Consider the following 27,203-nt stretch of genomic DNA (forward strand, 5'->3'; position numbering starts at 1 on the left):
TCTCATACATGGATAGTGAGAACAAAAATGATACAACCACTTTTGAATATAATTTTGCAATTTCTTAAAAAGTTAAACATATACCTGTCAGATGATCTACCCATCTACTCTTAAATACTTGATAGAATTCAATGGTGAAACCATTTGATCATGAAGTTTTATTTGTTGGATGATTTTTGATAGCAGGTTCAATTTCTCAAAGGAAATAGAGACCCTGAGATATTTTATTTCACCTTGTGTTAGTTTTGGTTAAGTTGTGCTTTTCAAGAAATTTGTTATTTTCATCTAAGTTGTTGCAATTATTGGCATTTATAACATCTCTTATATTTTCTTATTATGCTTTCTATGTCTGTAGAATGTGTAGTGATATCTCCTCTTTCATTCCTGATATTAGTAATTTGTGTTTTGTCCCATTTTTCTTAAGCAATATTAAGATTCATAGATTCTATTTATGGGCTTCATAAATTTTGTTTTTTCAAATAACGAATTTTGGCTTCGTTCATTATTGCTAACGTTTGTCTATCTCCTACTCCACTGATTTCTGCTCTTATCTTTATTATAATATTTCCTTCCTTTTTACTAACATTCTTGGTGTAGTAGTTTCTTAGGGCTGCCATAACAAATTACCACTAACTTTGTGGCTTAAAACAACCAAATTTTATTTTCTCACAGTTCTGGAGGCTAAAAGTCCAAAATCAAGGTGTCCCTACGGCCATGCTTCCTCTGAGGCTCAAGAAGTTTTCCCCCCCTTCCTAGTTTCTAGTGGCTTCTAGAAATTCATGGTGTTTTTTGGCTTATATAGCTGTATCACTCCAACTTCTGCCTCCAAATTCACATGGCCCCTTCCTTGTGTACTTCTGTGTGACTTTTCTTCTTTTTAAAAAATACTGTCATTGGATTTAGGGCTCACCCTAATTTAGTGTGATCTCATTTTAATTTAATTATACCTGCAAGGTCTTATTTCCAAAAAGGTCACGTTCTTAGATTCTGGATGGACATGAATTTTGGGGGTACATTATTCAATTACACTGGGTTTAACATATACATTTTAGAACCTCTGGATTCTGTTATGTTCCTCTCAAGTATGCTGATTTTTGTTCACGTTAACTTAGTTGGGCTCAAATTCTCCTCGGTTATAATAAGCAGCTGAAATACCTAAGTTCTTTCAGCTTCTGGGTTTTTCTTTATTTGCAGAGCTTATTAGGATTTCTTCTATACATATATGGTTCAGTAGTCAGCCAAGGATCTGGGGCAGGGCTTACACACACATGTTGGGATCCAACGCCTCTGCAGCTCCCTTTCTTTTAGAATTTCCTTGCTAACTTTCCAGTGTTCTGCCAGCTTTGGGATTCTGTCCTTTGATACTTCAAGTAAGTAAAGCTGTGGCTTTCTGCCACCTGAAGCCACCACAGATTGGAAAGAGTCCTTAAGCAAAATGCCACAAACTTGAAAATATACTGGTTTTGGTCCCTATATTCCAAATGTAAACTCACTTCCCACTTCCATCTGCCTTTTGCCACTCTCCAGTGCCTTCAAATAGTTATTTTTTGTATTTGGTTCATATTTCATAATTGTTATCCATGGAAGGCTTAGTCTAACCAGGCAATTCTTCCATTAACAAAAGCTGGAATTCAGACATGCTGTTTTTATTATGGCTTTAAAATGCTTTAGTAAAGTGTGTATTCATTTGCCAGGCCATAGGTGCCAGATGATGATTTTACCTCATTAACTCTGATAGGAATATTTTTAGCTTAAAAATTCTCAGCAACTAGTTCTTACAGTACAGTCAGTACAGCTACCTATTTATAGGTGGGTGTTAGCCAAGGTAAAAAGACCTACTGAAGTTCCAGAAGCAATCAGCAGAACAACCTGTCCCTATAGATCAGTATTACATAAAATTGACCTAGCAATCTTTCTAACCCTATCAGATTTCTGCTAATAAATACAATCAGACAAAGAAGTAACAGACGTATTTAAACAAGTCTTTTTTAGTGAAAAGAAAAAAGGGAGAAAACAAGAACAAAAGAGACTAAGCTAGGAGATAGATATTTTCATCATATCTTAGTAATTAATTACTACAGAGGATGGTGGGAAGGACTCTTAAAAAAGCAACTCTTTTAAAAAGAGGAGGGAAAAGATCAACCTTCACTATTAGCAGATGTCCTCAATAATTAAGAATATACGATATTTACTTGGCAGCCTACAGTCTATTCTATATAGAGATTAGATCAATACCTAAACTAAACTAAAATAAATTAGGTTTTACTTTTTTACCCAACGATTAAAAAACATATCTGGGGTTTGGTTTTTATTTTAACTATTTAGACTGAAAAGTACATTTCATCCTGAGATTTGGCAAATCTTTGAAATCTGAGAGTGTAACAGAGAATCATGGAGAGGGTAAGAGAGAAATGACTAAGGTAGATCTGGATTCTAGTTCAAAGTTTATTATTCTATTACCCTGGGCAAGTGGAATTAACTGCTTTTGGAGGCAGTTTCATTAAATGTGAAACAAAGGACTTGGATGAAATCTTTAAGATTCTTTCTTAGTGCTAAAAAAAGATTTACGTGAATCAGATTTTGAACATATGAGAACTGAGTGATACTGACTACAACCTAACAATGACTCAAATGTTATTTCCCTTGCTCCCTCACAGAAGCCCTTTGCCACTTCATTTCTCCCCACTTCCCCATTATCCTCTGTGAAAAACAGGATCAATGAAGTCAGGCATGTATCTGAAAAGAACTCTCTAGAGCTGATGATTCTCAATCTAAGACCTTTCTAGAACTTGATCTAAAACTTTTATCTCACTTATAGGACACCGGGGAAAAAAAGTTAAAAATGGCGGGGGTGAGGGGACTCCTTGGGAACAATCAGTTTATTTTTGAAAACACTATGTTCCTTGTTGAGGTGTCCTTTCTGTATAGTGCTCACCAATGAGGATTGCTGCGCCCAGTCTAAGACTTTCAGTCCTCTGAAAACATTATGTGATATGACATGTGCTATATAAAAGCATGGGGTTTCATGAGTTTAGTATTTCCTAGCAAGGCTTAGGGCTTTTTAATTTTACTAGATCAGCTACTCTCTCTCTATATCTTAATTTGCCTCTCCTTTGGGTCACAATCCTCTGTTTCTAATTTATAGCCACTAGGATCATTTAACCACAAGTATTATATCATGGTAGGTTATATGCTCAGACATACCAACTGTGTGACCTTTTGCAAATTACTTAACTCCTCTCTCCATGTTGATTTTGTTACTCTGTAAGAGGGGATACATATACCTCATGGGGCTGTCATGATAATGCAGTTATTAGTATGAAACCTGGTACATAGTAAACGCTCAATAAATGCTAGTGATGATCATGCTTTCATACTGTCTTCCCATTCTTGATGTCAAATTCTGTTCAAGTCTTTTCACTTTACACATTTCTCAATCACTTTCAGGAGTCTTGGCAGCATCATGGACTTACCATTACCTTCACATTTCAGTGCCATCTGTTGCCTACCCCTGATGTTTGTTCTTCCATAGGGGGAGAGGCTAATTAAAACACAAATCTACCCTCTTAAATTTTTAAGTGAATAGTACAGCATGGTTAACTATAAGCACAATGTTGTATAGTAGACCTTTAGAACTTTTTCAGCTTTCATGATTGATACTTTATACCTATTGAACAGGAACTCCCCATTTCCTCCTTCTCCCAGCTCCTGGCAACCACTATTCTACTTTCTATTCTGATGGCTACTTTAGATGCCTCATATAAGAGGAATCATGCCATATTTGTCCTTTTGTGACTGGCTTACTTCATTTAGCAGAATGTTCTCAAGTTTCATTCATATTGTAGCACATTACAGGATCTCTTTTCCATTGATATATAGACCACATTTTCTTGATCCATTCATCCTTTAATACTTAGGTAGTTTGTCTCTTGGCGATTGTGAATAATGCTACAATAAACATAGGAGTGAAAATATCTCTTTGAGACCCTGATTTCAGTTCTTTTGGATAAATACCCAGAAGTGGGATTGCTGGATCATATGGTAGTTCTACTTTAAATAACTGATGAAACTCCATACTGTTTTCCACAGCAACTGCACCATTTTACATTCCCACCAACAGTGTATGGGGTTTCGATTTCTCTACATCCTCACCAAAACTTGTTACTGTCTTTTTTTTTTTTTAAATAATGGCCATGTTAACAGGTGTGAGGTACTATCTCATTATGGTTTTGATTTGCATTTCCCTGACAATTAGTGATATTGAACATTTTTTCATATACCTATTGGCTATTTGCATGTCTTCTTTGAAGAAATGTCTATGTAAATCCTTTGTCCATTTTTTTTTTTTTTGAGATGGAGTCTTGCTCTGTCGCCCAGGCTGGAGTGTAGTGGCGCGATCTTGGCTCATTGCAAGCTCCACCTCCCAGGTTCACACCATTGTCCTGCCTCAGCCTCCCCAGTAGCTGGGACTACAGGCGCCTGCCACCACGCCCGGCTAATTTTTTGTAATTTTAGTAGAGACGGGGTTCCACCGAGTTAGCCAGGATGGTCTCAATCTCCTCCTAACCTTGTGATCCGCCCGCCTCGGCCTCCCAAAGTGCTGGGATTATAGGCGTGAGCCACTGCGCCGGGCCCCTTTGTCCATTTTTAAACATTGTTTTGTTGCTATTGAGTTGTAGGAGTTTCTTATATATTCTGGATATTAACTCCTATCAGATATATGGTTTGAAAATACTTTCTCCTATTCCACAGGTTGCCTTGTCACTCTATTACTTCTCCTTGTCTTTCTCTTTTTTTTTTTTTTTAAGACAGGTCCTCATTCTGTCACCCACGCTGGAGTGTGGTGACATGATCATAGCTCACTGAAGCTGTAGCCTTGGACTCAAGTGATCCTCCTGAGTAGCTGGGACTACAGGCATGTACCACTGTGCATGGCTAATTTTTAAAGTTTCTGTAAAGACAGGTCTCACTATGTTGCCCAGGCTGGTCTCGAATTCCTGGCCTCAAGTGATCCTCCTGCCTCAGCCTCCCAAAGTGTTGGGAATACAGGCATGATCCACTGTACCCAGCCTGTTACCTCTTTTTAAGTACTAAAAATACTGATGCCAAATACTGATGACTCATCTGGCATAGAAATAATTTTAGTCTTTGTTTTTTACTGAACTAATAAAATTCACTAAGCATTGTGTTGGCATGTTCTTATACATTATCTTACTATCTCTGTTCCTTTAGTTCTTTTCCATTACATGTTCTATTTCATTGTCCATCTGGCAGTGTCTATTCTGTAAAAATTTTTTTTTAGCTTTTCTTAAGTATTAACAGAGTTAATTTTAAAGGTAACAAATTGTAACTTATTTTCTTCAAAATTGCTTTTAAATGTTGGTAATTTCTATTCCTGCATAGTAACTTTAACAAGGATGCTGGCAATGATGACTATAAGACAGAGAAATGACATGATTCTGAGCTACATTTTAGAAAGATTACTTTGGCAGCCAGGCATTAGACTGATTAGACGACAGAAAGACCAGAGAAGCAGAAAAGATAACTGTTGAGTCCTTGGCTTAATACCGGGGTGATGAAATAATCTGTACAACAAACCCCTGAGACACACGTTTACTTATGTAACGAACCTTCACATGCACCCTGGAAACTAAAATAAAAGTAAAAAAAAAAAAACAAAAACAGAAAACAACAACAACAACAACAACAACAACAACAACAAAGAAGAAGATAGAAAGACCAGAGGAGGGAGGCAAGTTAATTAGCAATATTGAGAATGGAGAATATAGAAAGAATGTGAGAAACTCTGTGAGAGCTGGACCCTCAGGGTCTGGTCCTGACTGGATATAGGAGATAATGTAGATGGTGACTCAATGCTGATTCCAAGATTTAAAGCTCAAATGAAAGGAAAACTGAGGTACTATTAAGGAAGAGAGGAGTTGAAGCTGGTTTGGGTGAATGAACCATCAGGTATCCTCTCTGACCACAGCTCCTGCTGAAATATTCAACAGTCTTTGCCATCTCCAATACCGCAGAGTACAGGGTATCTACCATAAGCCAATGTACTGCTATGATTGTATTACTGATTGCTTTTTATATTATGTTGTCTACGACATAGTTTCCTTATTACCACTACTTAAAGAGTTGTGAGGATTAAATAAGAATATGTTTAAAGCTCTAAGCACTGTGCCCACAAAGAGTAAGAACTCCAGTAAATGCATGCTATCACTTTTATACCTTTTGAAGAGTGTCTCACTGTTAACATTTGTCTTAGTGTTTTACAAAGTCCATTGCCTTCTATTAATGGGGGGATAAAAAAGGGGGAAGGTTTATTTTACTCTGAAAAAATTCTTACTTTGAATCTTTGAATAACTTGCATATTAAATTTCAGCTTTCTGACATTGGTCTTATGGGAAAACATTTGTTGAGAAAAATCTGGAGTCACTGCTGAGTGGAATTTTCAGAAACGGAACAAAGATCTTTGGAGAACATTTAACAAAAAAAAAAAGGGAAAACCCAATTCTCCCAGAGGTTGTCGTTTTTTTATACGCTTCCTCACATTTAATACCTCAAAATGTAGAGAAAACATAAAACAGTAAAGCTTTTAAAATAGGAAATACTTGATAAAATATTTATAACTATGTCAATACAGTTGTCTTAAGTTTTGTGCTCCTAGAGTGCTGGCTTTTAAGGTGATATACAACATTTATTTTTGGGAATATCAAAACTGGCTATTTTAATTCATTGAAATTTAAGATAAAACATTTTAAAGTGAACTCTCATTGATGAAATAGCCTTTCATTGTGGCCCTACAGATGAAATTATCTGGTTCTGTAATGTTTCACAAGAAACCTTTTATATACTACAAGATTAAAAAACTTAGATCATTTTACTGAATTACAATTTTTTTTTTTTGCAAAGTGTTATCTAGGTAAATTTATTGGCATTGTGGTTACTTTAATAGATCTAGTCACTTTTGAGGAAGCTTATTCTTTAATTTAGATCAAAACATCAAAATGGCTTAGGAGTATTTTTCTTTACTGCACTCAAGGCACTTTAAAATATTTCCAGTGAGATATCTTGCAGAGTTAGATGTCAAGATGAGAGTTTTGTTCATGTTACTCCACAGCCTTTCTTTAAAGTAAGTATATGAATATTAGAAGATTATGTGGTTTATAAACTCTTCTCTTTCTCAAAGGTTATTTTTCTCTTGCAGGTCTGGTGGAAGAACTTGTCATGTATCAGCTACTGTTAAGGTTTTCAAACTTTACTAAATAAGTCTGGTTTATTAGATTTGTGCACATATCTAGAGTGACTTTATTTAATAAATTATTTTAAATTATTTTCTTTTTTTTTTTTTGAGACGGAGTCTTGCTCTGTAGCCCGGGCTGGAGTGCAGTGGCCGGATCTCAGCTCACTGCAAGCTCCGCCTCCCGGGTTTACGCCATTCTCCTGCCTCAGCCTCCTGAGTAGCTGGGACTACAGGCGCCCGCCACCTCGCCCGGCTAGTTTTTTGTATTTTTAGTAGAGACGGGGTTTCACGGTGTTAGCCAGGATGGTCTCGATCTCCTGACCTCGTGATCCGCCCGTCTCGGCCTCCCAAAGTGCTGGGATTACAGGCTTGAGCCACCGCGCCCGGCCAAATTATTTTCTCATAGAGTGACTTCAACAAGTAGAGGTTTGCTTTAAAAAAAATCACAACCAGACTACTCCAAAAAGCACAGACTAGTATCTAGCAGACATTCAAGGACATTTTCAAACTTTTAGGTACTCTGCAGAAGAGCTGGTTGGGGGTGAGGGGAACAACCTCATACAACTAAAACTTACAATCTACCCATATAATATTTAGTATAAGAAGTTATATGCATGCAACCTTATCCTTGGGTTTTGAATCTACTTAAGAAGAAAATTTAACCTTACTTGTAGGGATGAAATAATGAACAACGAGGCAGAAAAGACTGATGGAAATATTCCCTTGCAAATGTGAGAGCCAGCCAGGCAACGATCAAGATGACTAAGCAACCTCAGGGATGTGTGACTCAGTAGGCTAATGTAAGAGCATTTAGCTTCATGACATGCATCTTAGTCATCTTCATAAAGGATTCATTGTTTCAGAACAGTACAGGACTCATAAATGGTTTGAAGCACGGATTTGATAAAAATTAAATTTATTGCTTTGATAAAACTAAGTTAACTGTGGCAGGGCCAATTTCACATAAATTCTGCCAATGAATCAGACTATCATTTCTACATATGCCCTCCAACCTAGTGTCTATTAAAGTAGCTAATAACTAAACACAAAGCCTCTGAATGGTCTTTTATATAACGAGATTTAGTGAAAGTTCTAAGGAACCAGCATATATTGAGAAATGAAGTTTTAATTAGCAATATATAATTTCTTCAAGTAGAAGAGGGTGGTTATAATTTAATACCAGGCAGGTTAAGGTCTCAATATTAATAATTTGTTGTTAATTTAACCCAAGTAGCTACCATTCGAAGTCACTAGGCTAGAATTTGCTTTCTATATTTTAACTATTCCTGGTTCCCTTTATATAACCCATCATAAGATTTATTACATTTATCCATAAAAATAAACTATTTCTTCCTTCCTTGTAATAGGCAGCAAACCTAGTTTCTATCTTCCTCTGTGGAATGAGAGCTTTCATTAAGATGATCAGAAAGAGTGGATATTTTCAGGTGGATAATTTTTAGCATAACTCCACATTAACATAATGGTGATTAAATTTAAAAATATGAACCCCAAAATAATTTAAAAAAAAATTTTTTTTGAGACTTTGTTGCCCAGGCTGGAGTGTAGTGGCACGATCTTGGCTCACTGCAACCTCCACCTCCTGGGTTCAAGTGATTCTTAAGCCCTCAGCCTCTTCAGTAGCTGGGACTACGGGCACACGCCACCATGCCTGGCTAATTTTTCTTTTTTTTTTTTTTTTTTTTAGTAGAGATGGGGTTTTACTATGTTGCCCACGGTGGTCTCAAACTCCTGACCTCAGGTGATCCCTCCGCCTCAGCCTCCCAAAGTGCTGGGATTATAGGCATGAGCCACCATGCCCAGCCTAACTTTAAAATTTTAAGTTAAAAACTTTATTAGTTAAATTAATTCAAATTAATATGTATCAAAGACATTAGGTTTTGGGACTAGAAAAGGCGCTTGTAGTAGGTTAGCTTGCTATATACTCTGTACTAGCACACAATCTTCTATGACTTTTATCATTAGCATTCAAGCTCTTGGAGGGTTGACAGCTAGGAATCTATTAAGCTGCTGCAACGAAACTTTGGACAGTAGACTCATATGACCTCTCCCTTGTTGGGCCAGGTTTCTGGAAACATCAATTTTTGTAGAACAGTTGTTCAAAACAGCTGTCTTGAAGAGTAAAAAAAAAAAAAAAAAAAAGGACTTTTTACTAATGAAGCAATGTTGATGTTAATATCCCACTTGGAGATGTTATCCCAACAACTTCTGCTTCAGCTGTCAAAGACTACCATTATCATCATATAACCACAGTTACTATTAAGGCAACTGGTAAATGAATTATGCCTGTACTCTTAAACCATGTTCATGAATAACATGTAACCAGCTCTCAAACTACGCATTTTTGCACTTTTGTAAATAGACCGTATGGACCTTGAGGCATAAAGCTTATCTTCAATTACAATGATATTCTCTAAACTAGTGTATTTTTTTTTTATTATTATACTTCAAGTTCTAGGGTACATGTGCACAATGTGCAGGTTTGTTACATATGTATACATGTGCCATGTTGGTGTGCTGCACCCATTAACTCGTCATTTACATTAGGTATGTCTCCTAATGGTATCCCTCCCCCCACCCTCTCCCCACAATAGGACCCAGTGTGTGATGCTCCCCTTTCTGTGTCCAAGTGATCTCATTGTTCAATTCCCACCTGTGAGTGAGAACATGGGGTATTTGGTTTTCTGTTCTTGTGATAGTTTGCTGAGAATGATGGTTTCCAGCTGCATCCATGTCCCTACAAAGGACACGAACTCATCCTTTTTTATGGCTGCACAGTATTCCATGGTGTATATGTGCCACATTTTCTTAATTCAGTATGTCACTGATGGACATTTAGGTTGATTCCAAGTCTTTGCTATTGTGAATAGCGCCGCAATAAACATATGTGTGCATGTGTCTTTATAGCAGCATGACTCAAAATCCTTTGGGTGTATCCCCAGTAATGGGATGGCTGGGTCAAATGGTATTTCTAGTTCTAGATCCTTGAGGAATCGCCACACTGTTTTCCACAATGGTTGAACTAGTTTACAGTCCCACCAACAGTGTAAAAGTGTTCCTATTTCTCCACATCCTCTCCAGCACCTGTTGTTTCCTGACATTTTAATGATCGCCATTCTAACTGGTGTGAGATGGTATCTCATTGTGGTTTCGATTTGCATTTCTCTGATGGCGAGTGATGATGAGCACTTTTTCATGTGTTTGTTGGTTGTACGAATGTCTTCGTTTGAGAAGTGTCTGTTCATATCCTTTGCCCACTTTTTGATGGGGTTGTTTTTTTCTTGTAAATTTGATTGAGTTCTTTATAGGTGCTGGATAAACTAGTGATTTTAAAAGTGTGATCTGCGAAATCACCTGGAAGGTTTAAGACATGGTTTGCCAGCCCCACTCTCAGAATTTCTGATTCAGTAGGTGTGGAATGGTGCTAAAGAATCTGCATTTCTGAAAACTTCCTAGGTAATGTCACTACTGCTGGTCCCAGGACCGCACTGAGAGCCACTGAACTCGCCTACTGCAATAGTCTCAGTGAGAGGCAGTACTGAAGGAGGTGAAAAGTAGTTGGATTTGGGAGCTCTCTGGAGGTGTAGAGCCAACAAAACTTGTTTCTAAACATTGTGATCCTAAAATAAAATAAAAGCGTCATCTGGAGATCCCTAGATTCTTGAGATATGTTCTTGGAGTTTGCAAAGTCAAAACTATATTTATAGCACTAAGAAGTTATTTGCCTTTTTCCACTCTCATTCTTTCACAAGTGTACAGTGGAATTTTCCACAGCTGACATAACTTTAACATGTAATGGGTCTATTATTTACAAAAAATGAATAAATGAATATTTCAACAATCCCTATTATTATTTTAAAACATATTATTTTAAACAAAGTAATATTTAATGTATTATTTTTAATTTCCAATATGATAATATCAATTTATTCCATATAAATATAAGATCAATAATTTCTTTTTAAAATGAGACAGGGTCTCCTTCTATTACCCAGACTGGAGTGCAGTAGAGCAATAATGGCTCATGATGGCTCACTGCAGCTTTGGCCTCACAGGCTCAAGTGATCCTCCCACCTCTGCCTCCTGAGTAGTTAGGACTACAGGTGTATACCACCCTGTATGGCTATTTTTAAATTTTTTTGGTAGAGATAGGGTCTTTCTATGTCGCCTAGGCCGGTCTTGAACTTCTGGCTCAAGTAAGTCTCCCACCTTGGCCTTCTAAGGTGCTGGGATTAGAGGGACAGCCATAGCCATCTGTGTAATTTTTTTATGAATATAAAAGGATCCTGGGACCAAAAAGTTTGAGAAACACTGCTCTTAACAGAACAGTACAAGATTCTGCCCATACAAAGTTCCCAATCAATGCATGGTTTGCCACTTCAAATGTTCTTTTTTTTTTTTTTTTGAGACGGAGTCTCGCTCTGTCGCCCAGGCTGGAGTGCAGTGGCCGGATCTCAGCTCACTGCAAGCTCCGCCTCCCGGGTTTACGCCATTCTCCTGCCTCAGCCTCCCGAGTAGCTGGGACTACAGGCGCCCGCCACCTCGCCCGGCTAGTTTTTTGTATTTTTTTAGTAGAGACGGGGTTTCACCGGGTTAGCCAGGATGGTCTCGATCTCCTGACCTCGTGATCCGCCCGTCTCGGCCTCCCAAAGTGCTGGGATTACAGGCTTGAGCCACCGCGCCCGGCCTTCAAATGTTCTTTAGACATATATCCAGAGGATATTATTTCAGACAGTCTCTATACTTGAAATCAGTCAGTCAATAAACTTAGTTATCTACTGGGTACACTACGGTGTATATAAGCACTAACTACTATCTCTAGGATCATTTAAAACCAGAATTGTGATTAAAAAACTATTTCAGAATAAAATACCTAGGAATACAGCTAACCAGGTAGGTGAATTATATCTATAAAGGAGAACTACAAAACACTGCTCAAAGAAATCAGAGATGACACAAACAAATAAAAAAAAAATTTTCATGTTTGTGAACAGGAAGAATCAATATTGTTAAAATGGCCATACTGCCAAAAGTAACTGGTAAGATTCAATGCTATTCTTATCAAACTACCAACGACACTTCACAAAACCAGAAAAAACTATTTTAAAATTCATATGGAACCCATATGAAAGAGAGCCCAAATAGCCAAGGCAATCCTAAGCAAAAAGAACAATGCTGGAAGCACCACACTACCTGATTTCAAACTATACTACAGGACTACAATAACCAAAACAGAATGGTACTGGTACAAACAGACACATAGACCAAGAGAACATAATAGAGAACCAGAAAATAAGACTGCACACCTACAACTACCTGGTCTTCAACAAAACTGACAAAAAAAAGCAACAGAGAAAGGACTCCCTATTTAATAAATGGTGCTGGGATAACTGGCTAGCCATACGCAAAGATTGAAACTGGATCCCTTCCTTACACCACATTTAAAAATTAACTCAAGATGAATTAAAGACTTAAATGTAAAACCCCAAACTATAAAAACCCTGGAAGACAACCTAGGAAATACCATTCTGGACATAGAAATGGGCAAAGATTTCATGATGAAGCCACCAAAAGCGGATTCCAATAAAAGCAAAAATTGACAAACAGGATCCAATTAAACTAAAGAGCTTCTGCACAGCAAAAGATACTATCAACAGAGTCAACGGACAACCTACAGAATGGGAAATTTTGCAAACTATGTCTCTGACAAAAGTCTAATACCCAGCATCTACAAGGAACTTTAAATTTGTTTAAGTTAAGAAATTTAATTACTTAAATTTAAATTAATTTGTTAAGAAAAAAACAGACAACCCCATTTAAAAAAATGGACAAAAGACATGAGCAGTCACTTTTCAAAAGAAAACATACATGAAGCCAACCAGCTTATGATGAAAAGCTCAATGGCAGAACACACAGATATAGGGAGGCGAACATCACATACTGGGGCCTGTTGGGGGATTGGGGAGCAAGGGGAGGAACAGCATTAGGACAAATACCTAATGCATGCGGGGCTTAAAACCTAGATGATGTGTAGATAGGTGCAGCAAATCACCATGGCACACGTATACCTATGTAACAAACCTGCATGTTCGGCACATGTATCCCAGAACTTAAAGTAAAATTATTAAAAAAAAAAAAAAAGGAAAAGAGCTCAATGTCACTGATCATTAGAGACATGCAAATCAAAAGCACAGTGAGACACCGTGTCATAACAGTCTGAAAGGCTATTAATAAAAAGCCAAAATATAACAGATGCTGGCAAAGCTGTGGAGAAAAAGGAAGACTTATACACAGTTGGTGGGAGTGTTTTCCACAATCAGTTCAAACATTGTGGAAAACAGTGTGGCAATTCCTCAAAGACCTAAAAACAGAACTGCCATTCAATCCAGTAATCCCATCACTGGGTATATACCCAAAGGAATATAAATTGTTGTCGTAAAGACACATGCACACATATGTTCACTGCAGCACTGTTCACAATAGCAAAGACACGGAATCAACTTCAATGTCCATCGATGGTGAACTGGATAAACAAAATGTGGTACATATACACCATGGAATACTATGAAGCCACAAAAAAGAACGAGATTATGTCCTTTGCAGGAACATGGATAAGGCTGGAAGCTGTCATTCTTGGCGAACTAATGCAGGAACAGAAAACCAAATGCCGCATGTTCTCACTTATAAGGGGGAACTAAATGGTGAGAACACATGGACACATAAAAGGGAACAACAAACACTGGGGCCTACTGGTGGGAGGAGGCAAGAGGAGGGAGAGGATTAGGAAAGATAATGAATAGATACTAGGCTTAATACTTGGGTGATGAAATAATCTGTACAAGAAACCCCCATGACTCATACCTATGTAACAAACCTGCACATGTACCCCTAAACTTAAAATAAAAGTTAAAAAAAACCCTGTTTCATAGAACTTGTTGGAGTACTCCTTTAAAATGTGGAAAGATACACCTCTATTCTAAAGTGGAAAGACAAACCTTAATGCAGACTAAAAAAGATTTTCATTTTATTACTTTTTTGGGGTAGTTTCATTTTAATCAAAATCAGAAGGAAAATATGTCAAACTGAAATATGACTGCAATTTGTACATTCTTAAAATTAGAAAGCATGATGTGACATGTTTTTAACAATTATTCCAGGAAAACAAATCTGATTCTTTTTCTGAAATAAAGTACAACATTGTGGATATAATAATCACAAATTATAAAGGCTTGCCAAGCAGGTCTGCAGAAACATAAGGAAAGTTTATCTGCCCAAGTTAGCTTTCCTTTCTTGATAATGTGTTTTAAGTTGTATCCTAAGCCATACAATTCATTTGTAAACAATAATCAAGACAACATGTTACTTTTTGAGAGAAGATTATTGTTTAGGGACTCTAAATTCTGAAAATTCTGAATTAAAGTTATTACTAGTTTTAGCACATTTTACACTGCTAAGTAAACACCTTGCTTCTTATGGCTCAATGTACCCAGCTGGATGGCATGTTCTAACCATTTAGATTGCTAAAAGGAAAGGTCTTGAAAAATAAAGATGACTTCAAGGAACTGAAATACTAACATCATAGCATCTTCATCAATGGACAAACTCCAGTTTAAATATTAATGTAAACAGTAAGTTAAGACATTATTTGCAAGGAATATGAAATTAGTATTTTCAGAAATTCATTATTCAGGTAGAGCCCTTCCTAAAGATTTAGGTAAGCTTTGGGAAAATCTCTGAATGTGCTTTTGTTGTTTCACTGAATGTTTCAGCTGAAGATCAATGCAATGGAAAATATCTTTGTTGCATTCCAGGTAAAACTGGTATTTGTAAACATCAAGCTCACCAGAATGTATCTGTTAAACACCTTATTAAATCTTCAGATACTAGAAGCAGATAGGTGCTATCACATATCAACAGAACTCAACATAAAGGTTTCCCAAAAATTTCACTGCTGAAATCTGTCAAATAATTGTTTTCTATATAGTATAACATCTATTATTCAATGGTTAGTAAAGCAGAAAATAAAGTCAGCAATGTCAGTATGTTTTTTAGTAATGAGATGCAAGATGATGCCAATGTGGCAGATTTTCAATCAAATCTGAAGGTCCCTATAGATCAGTAGTTCTGTCCAATCTTCTTTATTACGGCTGTGCATTCCGGTCGGGGGGCAAATCAATTATTTGGTCTCTTGATCAAATTTATTCAGGCTTTAGATGTAATCAGTCTAAAATAGTGCTTGATATATTTCCATTTTCTGGACTGTAAATACACAGTTGCACATGCCATGCAACTGGTATACGGCAAACTGAAGAACTGGCAAGCACGATGGACAAAAGGACTGGGAACTAAAAGTATGATTGAGGTTATCAACTAACTGCTGTTGATGGGAGGTATGGTAATTGTTGCAATACAATCAATTATTTTATGCTCCTATTTGCTTAGCCATCACTGACAAACTGTTAGCACAATGATGTCTAGAGTGGACAGTGGACACGTACAAATTCCTTCCCGTGGGAATTATGCATGTGGCACTATACTGCTTACAGTAGGGAATAGGACAACCGGTGAGGAAAAAAGCTAAAGAAAGTTGAAAATAATCTGTAAGATAAAATAAAAAACACACTTTTGGTAGAGACAGAGATTGCTAACATACCAGAGAAAGGAGACTATCTGTTAAAAGCTATCAGAGACAGTTTGGTTCATTTTGAGCACACGAGAGAGACAGAAATACCAATAAGAGGCTCCTCAACTGACCATCATTATAACAAAATGAAAATCTTTAAAAAGATCCAGTGCCAGCTTGGAGAAGCATGTAGCATGCCACAAAGCAGGTAAGGCAACAGGTGCCTGAGTGAGAAAAGGATAGGTTATGTAGAACTTGTTAGGCCAGGATCATAGGCACTTTCTAAAAGACCAAGATAATAAAAGTATTGCATGTTACTAGAAATGGCCACTAAAACAAAAATGAAAAAAAAATCCTTAGCAAAATACAGATTGAGTATCCCTTATCTAAAATGTTTGGGATCAGAAGTGTTTCGAATTTCAGATATTTTTGGACTTTGGAATATTTGCATATATATAATGAAAGATCTTGGAGATAGGACTTGGGTCTAAAGAAGAAATTCATATGTTTCATACACACCTTATACACATACCCTGAAGGTAATTTTACTCAACATTTTGTGAAACAAAGTTTTCACTGTAACCCATCACATGAAGCTAGGTGTGTAATTTTCCGCTGTGGTATCATGTTGGCACTCGGAGTTTTGGATTTCAAAGCATTTTGGACTTTGGATTTTCAGATTAGGAATGCTCAACCTGTACATGATGATCAGCACAGCTCACCTGCAATATTCACTTCTGAAATCCAAGATCTTAAAAAGGTCATTTCCCCCATTACCACAGCCCCTTTACATTTGTCTTCTTTCAGAATTTCGAGGAACTAATGCTTCCAAATGTTGATAATTACACAATGCCTGTCTATGAGGAGTACAATGTATTTGTGTTTATCTTTCTCTAGACTCAGCAGAAATGAACTGGTCACATGCTAAAATGATCATTTCACTTTTTAAGGGAAGTTTAAGTAAGTATGGGAATAGGAAACGAAGGAACTTTTTGGCTTTGTCCCATTTCCATCTGTTTCCACTCATCCTTAAAGCCCTTCTGTGGTTCTAACCTCTTAAATCCTGCTGTGTGCGAGCACCACCCATACTCTGTCTTGGCATTCGTAGAGAGGTTCTCAAAGGTGTATGTCTCTGCTCATCCAGGTAAGCAAGGTCTTCCAAGTGGGCAGAGCTGGTGGCTGACAGGAAAGAAAAGTTTAGTTAGAATATTCAAGTTCAGAAAATGTCTTTCAGCTAGTCTGTATCTCCAGAACTTTGGAATCAGGGCTTACTCCAGCCAAAAAATATATATGCAAAATATGTAATACATATAAAACACATGTATTTTATACTTTTAAAAATCCAAGTAAGTGGCTTGTAAAAAATATTAACCCTTCGTTTCACCTGCTACTTTAAGACAGTACATAATAAACCCGTGCTTGCTAAGAGGTTCTATAACCTTAAACAGAGGGATTAAATATTTCCTATTCAAAAAGCAAAACAAGCTAAGCAAATAAACATAAACCCTTACTTCATATAAGAAACAGATAATGGTAGATGTGGGATTTAAAGTGAAAAACAAAATGCTAGTCCAAAAGCTTAAAATGCCATCTTGCCTCTGAATGTCTGGATCATGAAAACTGCAGACAGTAAGAAAAAGGAAGTTTCTTTGTTATCAAAAGAAATAGTAAATTGGTTTTTACTAAAAACTGAGTGAAAGAAAAAATTAATTTTATAAAAAATGTTTCAAATTATAAGAAATACCAGAGTATCCATTTTATTGTTTGAAAATATTAGCTACCAGTAGCTCGTGCTAGTAATTCCAGGACTTTGGGAGGCTGAGGAGGGTGGATCGTTTGAGCCCAGGAGTTCAAGACCAGCCTGGGCAACATGGCGAAAATCCGTCTCCACAAAAACGCACAAAAAAAATTAGCCGAGCGTGGTGGTGTGTGCCTGTAGTCCCAGCTACTCAGGAGGCTGAGATGGGAGGATTGATTGAGCCTGGGAGGTCAAGGCTGCAGCGAGCCATGGTCATGCCATTGCACTACAGCCTAGGAAACAGAGAGAGAGAGAGACCCTGTTTCAAACACAACAGCAACAACAAAAACACAAAAAAAGGAAGAAAATATTAGCTACCAACTTATTACTAACAACTGGTTTGAGTTGGTGAGAGTGAAAAAAAAACCCTAAGATTATCTTTTCATGGCTGCTGGGCCTCAAATGTTTTGCCACCAAATACCTGGGGAGTATATTTCTGTATATGAGAAATTGTAAGATGTGTTGAGATTACATGGTCATTTGCCTCAAAGACTTTATCCAAAATTTTAATCAAGAAATCCAATTTTGCCACCAATGACATATACTACCTTACCTAATAGCTGATTATAAATAAGCTATTCAATATAAACTAAGAAGGAAAAGAGGAAGGGGAGACAGCTCAGAATTCCCTCAGCATAAGGAAACAAGAATTACGACAGTAAGTAAACTTACATCTCCAACCTCATATATAAGTTGTTTATGATGATTGACATTGGGTACTGATATTCATTTGTTAACCTGTTCATTCACTTAACAAATATAACAAAATTGTTAATAAAAAAATGTCAGCACTGTGCCTAACAATACTTTTACCATAGTTTCTAATCAGTGTATAGGAAAGAAAAAAGATGAGCAAGGAAACATTTTACTAAAGAATGTAGCAGACAGCAGTCAAAAGAATATTTTATTAAAATTACTGGAATGGAATGGACCTTAAGGGCTGTCCCATCCAACACCTGTGTAATGCTCAACTCTGTTATCTCTTTCAATGTAGTTGTATAGCTTATGCCTGAACATTTCCAATGGTGGGAGCACACTATCTCTTGATACACCATATTTAAACTTTGCATAACTCTTGTTATTAGCAATATGGTTCTGTTTCTCTACCTCTTACCCTCTCTTTCTCTTGATGGTATAGATGATTCTTCTGCTTATATAAAAAAGAAGAAGGAATAATCTTTTAAAAAGTTTATTACTAAGGTGCAAAGAACTAAAAGGAATGAACATGTATTTGTTAAACATCTGTAATGTGCTGGGTAGTGTGTAACATGCTTTTCTTGAATTATGGCTTTTATTTTAAAGGGAAATAAAACAATCAGAAAGTGTAACAATGAAGACATTCTGTCCAGTCTCTTAAGAGAAATGCATGGGCTACTTGCCTGGAGAGATGCTTGGAAGATTCTTATGTCTTTGCTAAGAATCCCTATGGGTAACTTTTGGCCTCTCCCATATTAGGACAATAATATTAGGATAGTCTGAGCACAACTATTCCCCTACTTTTACTAAAACTACTACCACAAGTATCATCTCCCTTCCCTTCATAGATATTCTGAACATAAATATTACCTAGAACTTACTAAGTAGTTACAAAACATTAGTCATTATATGAATCCTTTGTATTAGGATATCCTACTTTTCACAGATACAGATTCCAATTCATATGTATTCCACAGCAGCTCTGAAAATGGGTCATTAATCCCAAACAGAGGCCACACCATTGGCCCAGGGAGACAAATCAGTTGATTAAGAAGACTGATATAGATTGAGTATCCCTTCCCTGAAATACCTGGGACTAGAAGTGTTTTAAAATTTTGAATTTTGGGGGAGATTATGAAATATTTACATTATACTTACTGGTTCAGCATTCATAATCCAAAAATCTGAAATATGAAATGCTCCAATGAGTATTTCCTTTGAGCATCATGTCAGCACTCAAAAAGTTATGAATTTGGAGCATTTCAGATTAGGGATACTCAACCTATAACTGATTCTAAGCAGAAGCTTTCACCAAAAATCTTCCTCTGCACAAGGACTACATAGAGCTCAGAAACTGTTGCAACTATTGTAACAGAGTAAACTCTTGATATCATGACATTTAGGGTATGGTAAATATATTTGGGAGTGATGTTGGCAACAGGAGAAGGAAATGAATTCCTTTTTTTTTGAGACAGTCTCATTCTGTCGCCCAGAATAGAGTGCAGTGGTGTGGTCATGGCTCACCGCAGCCTCGACCTCCCAGGCTCAGGGTCTCCTCCCACTTCAGCCTCCCAAGTAGCTGGAACTACAGGCATACACCACCAAGCTCAGCTAATTTTTTAAAATTACTATTTGTAGAGACAGGGTCTCTCTTTGTTGCCCGGGCTGGTAATGACTAATTTGCTCTTTTCCTGTGCCTCTCCAATGCCAGCAAGCCACACACACTATTAGCAGCTTACTTTCCATATAATACTATAAAAATAGGTACTTTCTCAACATAAAAAGTTGAGAAATCTTTTAACTTTATACCATCTCCCCAAATTCCTCAATTACATAACTTTAATATTACAATGAAGCTTTCAATCCATGTTCTCAACATTCAAGACACAATTATAACCCAGTTTCTCCTTGCAAAGGCAAGGTGAAACATTTTGGTGGCATTTTGCTTGGTCATAATAGTCCAACAAAGGCAGTGGAAGGGAGCTACTGATTATCTCTGTATTTGCTGCTCCCCAAAACATGCCCGTAGCAAACTGAAATACTGACCCCAGTTCTTCAGCCTCTCCTATATACACGCTCTTTCTCATCTGTCTTTGCAGTTCCCCCCACCAGACCTTGAATCCCATTTTGCAGTAATTCCCACTAGAGGTTGAGCACACTTCCCTGCCCTTGACTTTGGATTTGATCATTTGACTTGCTTTAACTAATGGTGTATTAGTAGATGTGATACAAGGAAGGATTTAAAATGTGTTTGTGGAATTGGGCTTGTCTTTTTTGGTTCTGCCAACACTATGAAAAAATATGTCCAATTAGCCCACTGGTCCAAGGAGGACAGAATAAGGTGGATCTGGAGCCAGTCTCCAGCTTGGAGCCAAACCTAACCAAACTGCCTAGACCAATCAACCCTTAGTTAACCTGAGATGGGTGAGTAAAAATAAATGATTATGTTAAGCTGCTATATTTTTGGATAGTCTGTTACACAGCATTATTGTACCAATAGCAGAGTGATACACCTGTTGATCTTTCAACATCTGAGCATGGCTTAGGCTGTAGTATTCTAATAGCTCTATATGAGCAGGGACTATGTCTTATTTACATTCTATTCTCAGCAAATGCATTATGCCTGGCATAAAATAGGTGCTCAAAAAATGCTTATTAAGTTAATTTGTTGAATGGGACCAAGGGCTGTTTGGGTAAAGTATGGTTTCAAGAACAGGCTGACTTTCTTTTGAATTGTATCTACAAAGGCAGAGGAAAATTCTTTCCTGTTCTATAACATGGTAGATTACACTAGCTTTATTTTGTTTAAAAGGTAGAATCAGCTAATTTCAAGAATAAATACAACGAAAAATAAAAAACTCAGATTTGATTTACAGAAAAATCAAAGTGATATTCTGTGAAATATAATTAGCACATTTTATGGTACTTTAAACTTCAAAAGACATTTTTATAATTAAGTGTTTGAACCAACTTTTATATATAATATAACTCTGAAATGCCGAATTGTTTTACTGACACTTTGGACCGGTTATCATAAAGAGTGCCAGGATGTGTCCTGCCTGCTCAAGATCTCTGCTTTTATTTGATCTTCATTTAGTTACAATATATAATTATCCTACTTTTCTATCTTAAATAAGCAAGATTTGCAGTAAAAGCTCTTTTTAAAAGATTTCTTGGCAGGCTGAAAATTCAGAGTCAGCTCATCACTATTAATAAATACAGAGTTTTATATTTTATAACATTAATGTTCTTCTCTGTGCTCAACTATGATAAGAGCTGATTAAAATGTGCTTAACAATACACACGTTTTATATTTCCTGTCTTAGTTATATCCAGGTCTACTGGAAACCCAGCTAAAGGAATTTATCCAATTGTAGATATAATTTCTATAAGGAAATAAATATTTGAAAGTTAGTTTAGGGAACTTAAACTAACAAAGGGAAGTCACGTGCCACATTTTACACCAGAGAGAGTAAAAGTGTACCAAAAGTATTTTAAAAATATTTATCTCAGCATTCTGAAGTTAAAATTACCCGGAAGAGATAAGTATCTAATCTACTATTTTAAAACATTAGAAACAACGACAAAACCATCCCTATTGCTATTCTAATGTTTCCGTGAATTCTTTTTCTTTTTGGGGGGTTGAGAGGAGCTTAGGCCAAGACTCAGGGGTGGCCCTGGCCCACAGTGGTTTCTTATGTTTAATCCAGTGCCTCTTGCTTTAACCAAAGTCTGTTTTCTTTTGTTTGATTCTTTATCAATATCTATGTAGCTACTAAAAAAAAAAGAGAACTACCAGGGATTCAGACCCACCAAGAATGAAGATTTAGGACAACCTACCAGGGAAAGAACCCTGGCTAGATGTGGTACTGGCTTAGGGCAAAGGACACATGGGATAGGCAGATGAAAAAAGTTATAAATATCAGCTGGGTGCAGTGGCTTGCACCTGTAATCCCAGCTACTATGAAGGCTGAGGTGGGAGGATCTCTTGAGGCCAGGACTTTAAGACCAGCCTGGGCATCAAAGCAAGACCTTATCTCTGAAAATTAAACAAAAAAATATTGATTGGGTGTAGTGTGCATGTCCGTAGTGCCAGCTACGTGGGAGGCTGAGGTGAGAGAATTGCTTGAGCCCAAGAGTTTGAGGCTGCAGTGAGCACCACTGAACTCCAGCCTAGGCGACAGAGTGAGACTCTGTCTCTTAAAGAAAAAAAAAAAAAAAATCAATCTCAGTTTCATAACTAGCTACAGAAATGACAACTTCAGCAGCTATGCATATTTTGTTCCTTGCTTTTGTTTTATGTATGTGTGTGTGTGTGTAATACTAATTTAATCTTTCTCGCCTCCTTTCCCTTATTTTATAAATGCAAGTTTTGATGTAAATTAACTTTCCAATTTAGTTTTTAGATAACAAACCATTCAGATAGGACTGTGCCAGAGTTTGAGAAATTATTAACATAGCCAGAGATGGAGAGTGTTATATCATCGAAACATAGTTAAAGTGACTGTTGGAACTAGCCTCATTTTGGAGAAGTAAAAATGTCTTCAATTACATGAAAGATACTTGCATCTTGTTAGGTTAAAATACAGTTTGTTGTGCTGAAAATGTTTAGAGTTTCAAACATGTATAGTTTGGAAGCTCCAATATATATATAGAAGGGTGAGTATGGATGCTGGTTAGCCAAAAAGATGGACTTTGTTAATTGTTAAGGTTACTGGAAAAATAATCTGCCCCTTCCTGTTCCTATCAGCATTACCCTAGTCTTACTTGTTCAGCCAAGCATTGGCAGTTCATTCCAGTAGCAGTAGTTGAATCTAGTTTGCAGTTTTTCCAAGGGAGGCGGGACTAGTTTCATCTCATGTCTTCAGAGATACTGGCACTGGGTGACCAGTGCCTTGTCCTCAGAGTCTGAGTCTAATCTCCATAGAGTCCTTCTTGGAGCCCTTCTATTAGCCTCAGCTGAGCAGGATCCCCTTCATGGAGATGTAAGTGTCAGCTCTGTGAGGCCTTTCTTCCAAGCTTGTATGGTTTAACAATTCTTGCCTCTTTTTGTTTCCTCAGGCCCACAGGTGGTAACTACTTCCTGCAGTTGCTAAATCCATGACACCTCAAGGTTTTTCTATTACCTTTTCAGTTCTTTAGACCTAGTTAATGACTTTTTTTTCTTTTTTGAGATCAACTAGTCCCTCTGTCACCCAGGCTGGAGTACAGTGGCACAATCACAGTTCTCTGCAGTTTCAATCTCCTGGGCTCAAGCCATCCTCCTGTCTCAGCCTCTGAAGTAGCTGGGAGGCTGAAGCAGGCGCACATCACTGTATCTGGCTAGTATTTAAAAACAATTTGTTTTGTAGAGATAGGGCCTTACCACATTGCCCAGGCTAGTCTTGAACCCCTGGCCTAAAATGATCCTTCCACCTTGGCCTCACAAAGTGCTGGGATTACAGGTGTAAGCCACCGTGACCAGCCAACTATTATTTATATTATCAAATTCAACCCTTATTCTGTTAAAATAAATATGTGGTTTCTGTCTCCTGACTGGCCCCTAACTGATACAGGATAGAAAAGAATTGAGCACCAGTCCCTTTCATATACGTGATATTGATAATAAAGCAATATCACAGAATGTAGATGCAAAAGAAATCTTTTTTTTTTTTTTTCCTGAGACAGGGTCTCATTTTGTCACTCAGGCTAGAGTGCAGTGGTGTGATCTTGGCTCACTGCAACCTCTGCTTCCCGGGCTCAAGTGATTCTACCTTAGCCTTCTGAGTAGGCATGCACCACCACTCCTGCCTAATTTTTTGTAGAGATGGTTTTGCCATATTGCCTAGGCTGGTCTTAAACTCTTGAGCTCAAAGTGATCAGCCCAGCTTGGCCTCCCAAAGTGCTGAGACTACAGGCGTGGGCCATTGCACCCAGATGAGAAATCTTAAAAGATCACCTAGTATAAACACCAGCAAACTATAATCTGTGGACCAAATATGGCCTGCTACCTGTTTTTGTTAATAAAGTTTTACTTGAACAGAACCCTGCTTATTCATTTAAATACAGTATCATTTATATCAGAGCTAAGTAGTGATGCAGGCCATGTGGCCTGCAAAGTCTAAAATACTTACTAGCTGCCTTTTAATTAAAAAATTGCTGACTCCTGATCTGTTCAAATCCTCTCATTTTCTGATTAGGAAACAGTAGAGTGACTTATCTAAAGTGATTCACTTACTGACAGCAGAGCAGCCCAGAAAGCCAGGTATCCTGACTCTCAGTATGGTGAGTGCATCCTTCCTTCCCACTTTACAGCTAAACAGATTTAAATCTCTTTTTAAAAGCTTATTTTTCATTCCTTATTCATCTTTGTCACTTTCTTTTAATTCTGTTTTATGGCTTCAAAAAGCAGTAATAGAGACCTTGCTAATGAAAAGTAATGTACCCTGTATATCATATACTAATAAATCACAGCTCTCAGCGCTTGAAATATTTTCTGCAGTAAGAAATGAAATAAAAACAAACAAAAGCCCCCAAAACACTATTTTTCATGGGAAAATAAAAATAATTATAGGGTACTTTTTAAGCTGATAAATTGAAGAGTGATTTGAAAAGAAGATTAATGAAAATAAGTATTTTCTATTCACATTAAAACAAAATTCAAATAAAATCTTAACAGCTAGGTGAGCGACAGAAATTTTTGGTCATCATTATGGCAATATTAATGGCACAGTATATAATTTCAAAGCAAGGTTCTAGAGAGTTCATTTATTAAAATGGCTCACACTAAAATGGTTTTACATGTTTTAATTAAAAGAGAATGTATTTTTCATTAATAATGAGTAAAAATGATAATAGAAATGTATAAAATGGAGTGGAGCAAAATGCTGTATTAAGAAAAAAAAAGCCTACGAGGGGAGGCAGAACAAGACAGCCAAATAATACCCTCCAACGATCGTTCCCCTGTCCCCCTGCAGGAACACCAAACTGAACAACTATTCACATAAGAAAGCACCTTCATAAGACCCAAAAATCAGGTGAGCAATCCTAGTACCTGGTTTTAACATACTAAAACTTTGGGTGCATGTGACCTAGTGAGACACCAGTTGGGGTGGCCAAGGGAGTGCTAATGTCACCCCTCCACTAACCCCAAGCAGTGCAGCTCATAGCTCTGGGAGACTCCTTTCTTCCACTTGAGAAGAAGAGAGGAGACAGTAAAGAGGACTCTGTCTTGCAACTTGGATACTAGCTCAGCCACAGTAGAATAGGGCCGCAGGAAGAGTTCTGGGGCCCCTATTTCAGGCCCTAGCTCCCAGAAGACATTTCTAGGCTCACCCCGGGCCAGAAGGGAACCTGCCACCTTGAAAGGAAGGACCCAGTACTGACAGGATTCATTACTTGTTGACTAAAGAGCCCTTGAGCCTTGAATCAGCAGCAGTACTCACACAGCACTTGCCACAGGCCTTGGATGAGACCCAGGGCCATGCTGACCTTAGGTGTGACTCTGTGTATTCCCTGTTTGAGGGAGGACTCCTGCTTGAGGAAAGGAGAGGCAGAAGCGAAGGGGGTTTTGTATTAAGATAGGGTACCAGCTTAGCCACGGGGGTAAAGCACCAAGAGGGCTTCTGGGTTCCCCAATTCCAGGCCTTGGCTCCTGGATGGCATTTCTGGACCTGCCTTGGACCAAAGGGGAGCCACCTACCCTGAAGGGAGAGGCCCAGGCCTAGCAGCATTCACCACAAGCTGAATGAAGAGCTCTTGGGCCTTGAGTGAACATTAGCAGTAGCCAGGCAGTACTTGCCATGGGCCTGGGGTGGTGAGACTCCTTCTACACGAGAGAAGACGAAGGGAGAGTGGGAAGGACTTTATCTTGTGGCTTTGATGCCCGTTCCACTGCACTAGAATGGAACACCAAGTAGATTTCAAGGTTCCTGACTCCAGGCCCTGGCTCCTGGACAGCATTTCTGGACCTGCCTTGGGCATTAAAGAGGAGGTGGAGAGAGACTGAGGTAGAATGTTTATTCAAAGGGATAACAACAGAGAACTAAGAGAAATATTATCAATATTCAAGTAAAAGAAGATAATAGAACACCAAGCAGATTCAACTCAAATAAGACTATCTCAAGGTCCTTTCCCAAAGGTGAAGGATAAAGAAAGAATCCTAAAAGGAACAAAAGAAATGAAAAAACATACAAAGGAGCTCCATTACATCTGGCAACAGACTTCTCAGTGGAAACCTTACAGGCCAGTAAAGAGTGGCATGACATATTTAAAGTGCTGAAGGGAAAAAAAGTTCTACTGTAGAATAGCATATCCAGGGAAAACATCCTTCAAACATCAAGGGGAAACAAAGGCTTTCCCAGACAAACAAAAGTGAAGGGATTTCATCAGCACCAGACCTGTGCTACAAGAAATGCTAAACAGAGTTCTTCAATCTGAAAGAAAGGACATTAATAAGCAATAAGAAATTATCTTAGGTACAAAACTCATTGTAACAGTATAGTTCATAGACCACTATAACTGTGGTTTATAAACTACTCGTATCTTCAGTAGAAAGCCTAAAAGTTGAAGCTATCAAATATAATAACTACAACAACTTTTCAAGACATAGATAGTATAAGACATAAATAGAAACAATAAAAAGTTAAAAAGCAGGGGATATGAAGTTAAAGTGTAGAGAGTTTTTATTAGTTTTCTTTTGCTTATTAGTTGGTTTGTTTTTGCAATCAGTGTTAAGTTGTTGTCAGTTTGAAATAAATGGGTTATAAGATGTTATCTGTGGCTGGGCGTGGTGGCTCACGCCTGTAATCCCAGCACTTTGAGAAGCCAGGGCAGGT

General features: G+C 37.6%; 1 protein-coding gene and 1 long non-coding RNA gene across 10 annotated transcripts in view; one reads left to right on the forward strand and one right to left on the reverse strand.

Annotated features, from left to right (window-relative positions):
• The window catches only part of TANC2 (tetratricopeptide repeat, ankyrin repeat and coiled-coil containing 2), a 468,803-nt gene that overhangs the window by 147,439 nt on the left and 294,161 nt on the right, over nt 1-27,203 (reverse strand). For all 8 annotated transcript variants that reach the window (XM_050764933.1, XM_050764941.1, XM_050764940.1 and 5 more), the window contains one exon: nt 16,947-17,072. In XM_050764933.1, the coding sequence (XP_050620890.1) occupies nt 16,947-17,072 (126 nt within the window). The remainder of the gene's footprint in view (nt 1-16,946; nt 17,073-27,203) is intronic.
• The window catches only part of LOC126939569 (uncharacterized), a 71,770-nt gene continuing 61,346 nt past the window's right edge, over nt 16,780-27,203 (forward strand). For both annotated transcript variants that reach the window (XR_007720413.1, XR_007720414.1), the window contains exons 1-2: nt 16,780-16,853; nt 24,567-24,651. This is a non-coding gene — a long non-coding RNA (uncharacterized LOC126939569). The remainder of the gene's footprint in view (nt 16,854-24,566; nt 24,652-27,203) is intronic.

The sequence above is a fragment of the Macaca thibetana genome, chromosome 16, assembly GCF_024542745.1.
Source record: "Macaca thibetana thibetana isolate TM-01 chromosome 16, ASM2454274v1, whole genome shotgun sequence".
Taxonomy (NCBI): domain Eukaryota; kingdom Metazoa; phylum Chordata; class Mammalia; order Primates; family Cercopithecidae; genus Macaca; species Macaca thibetana.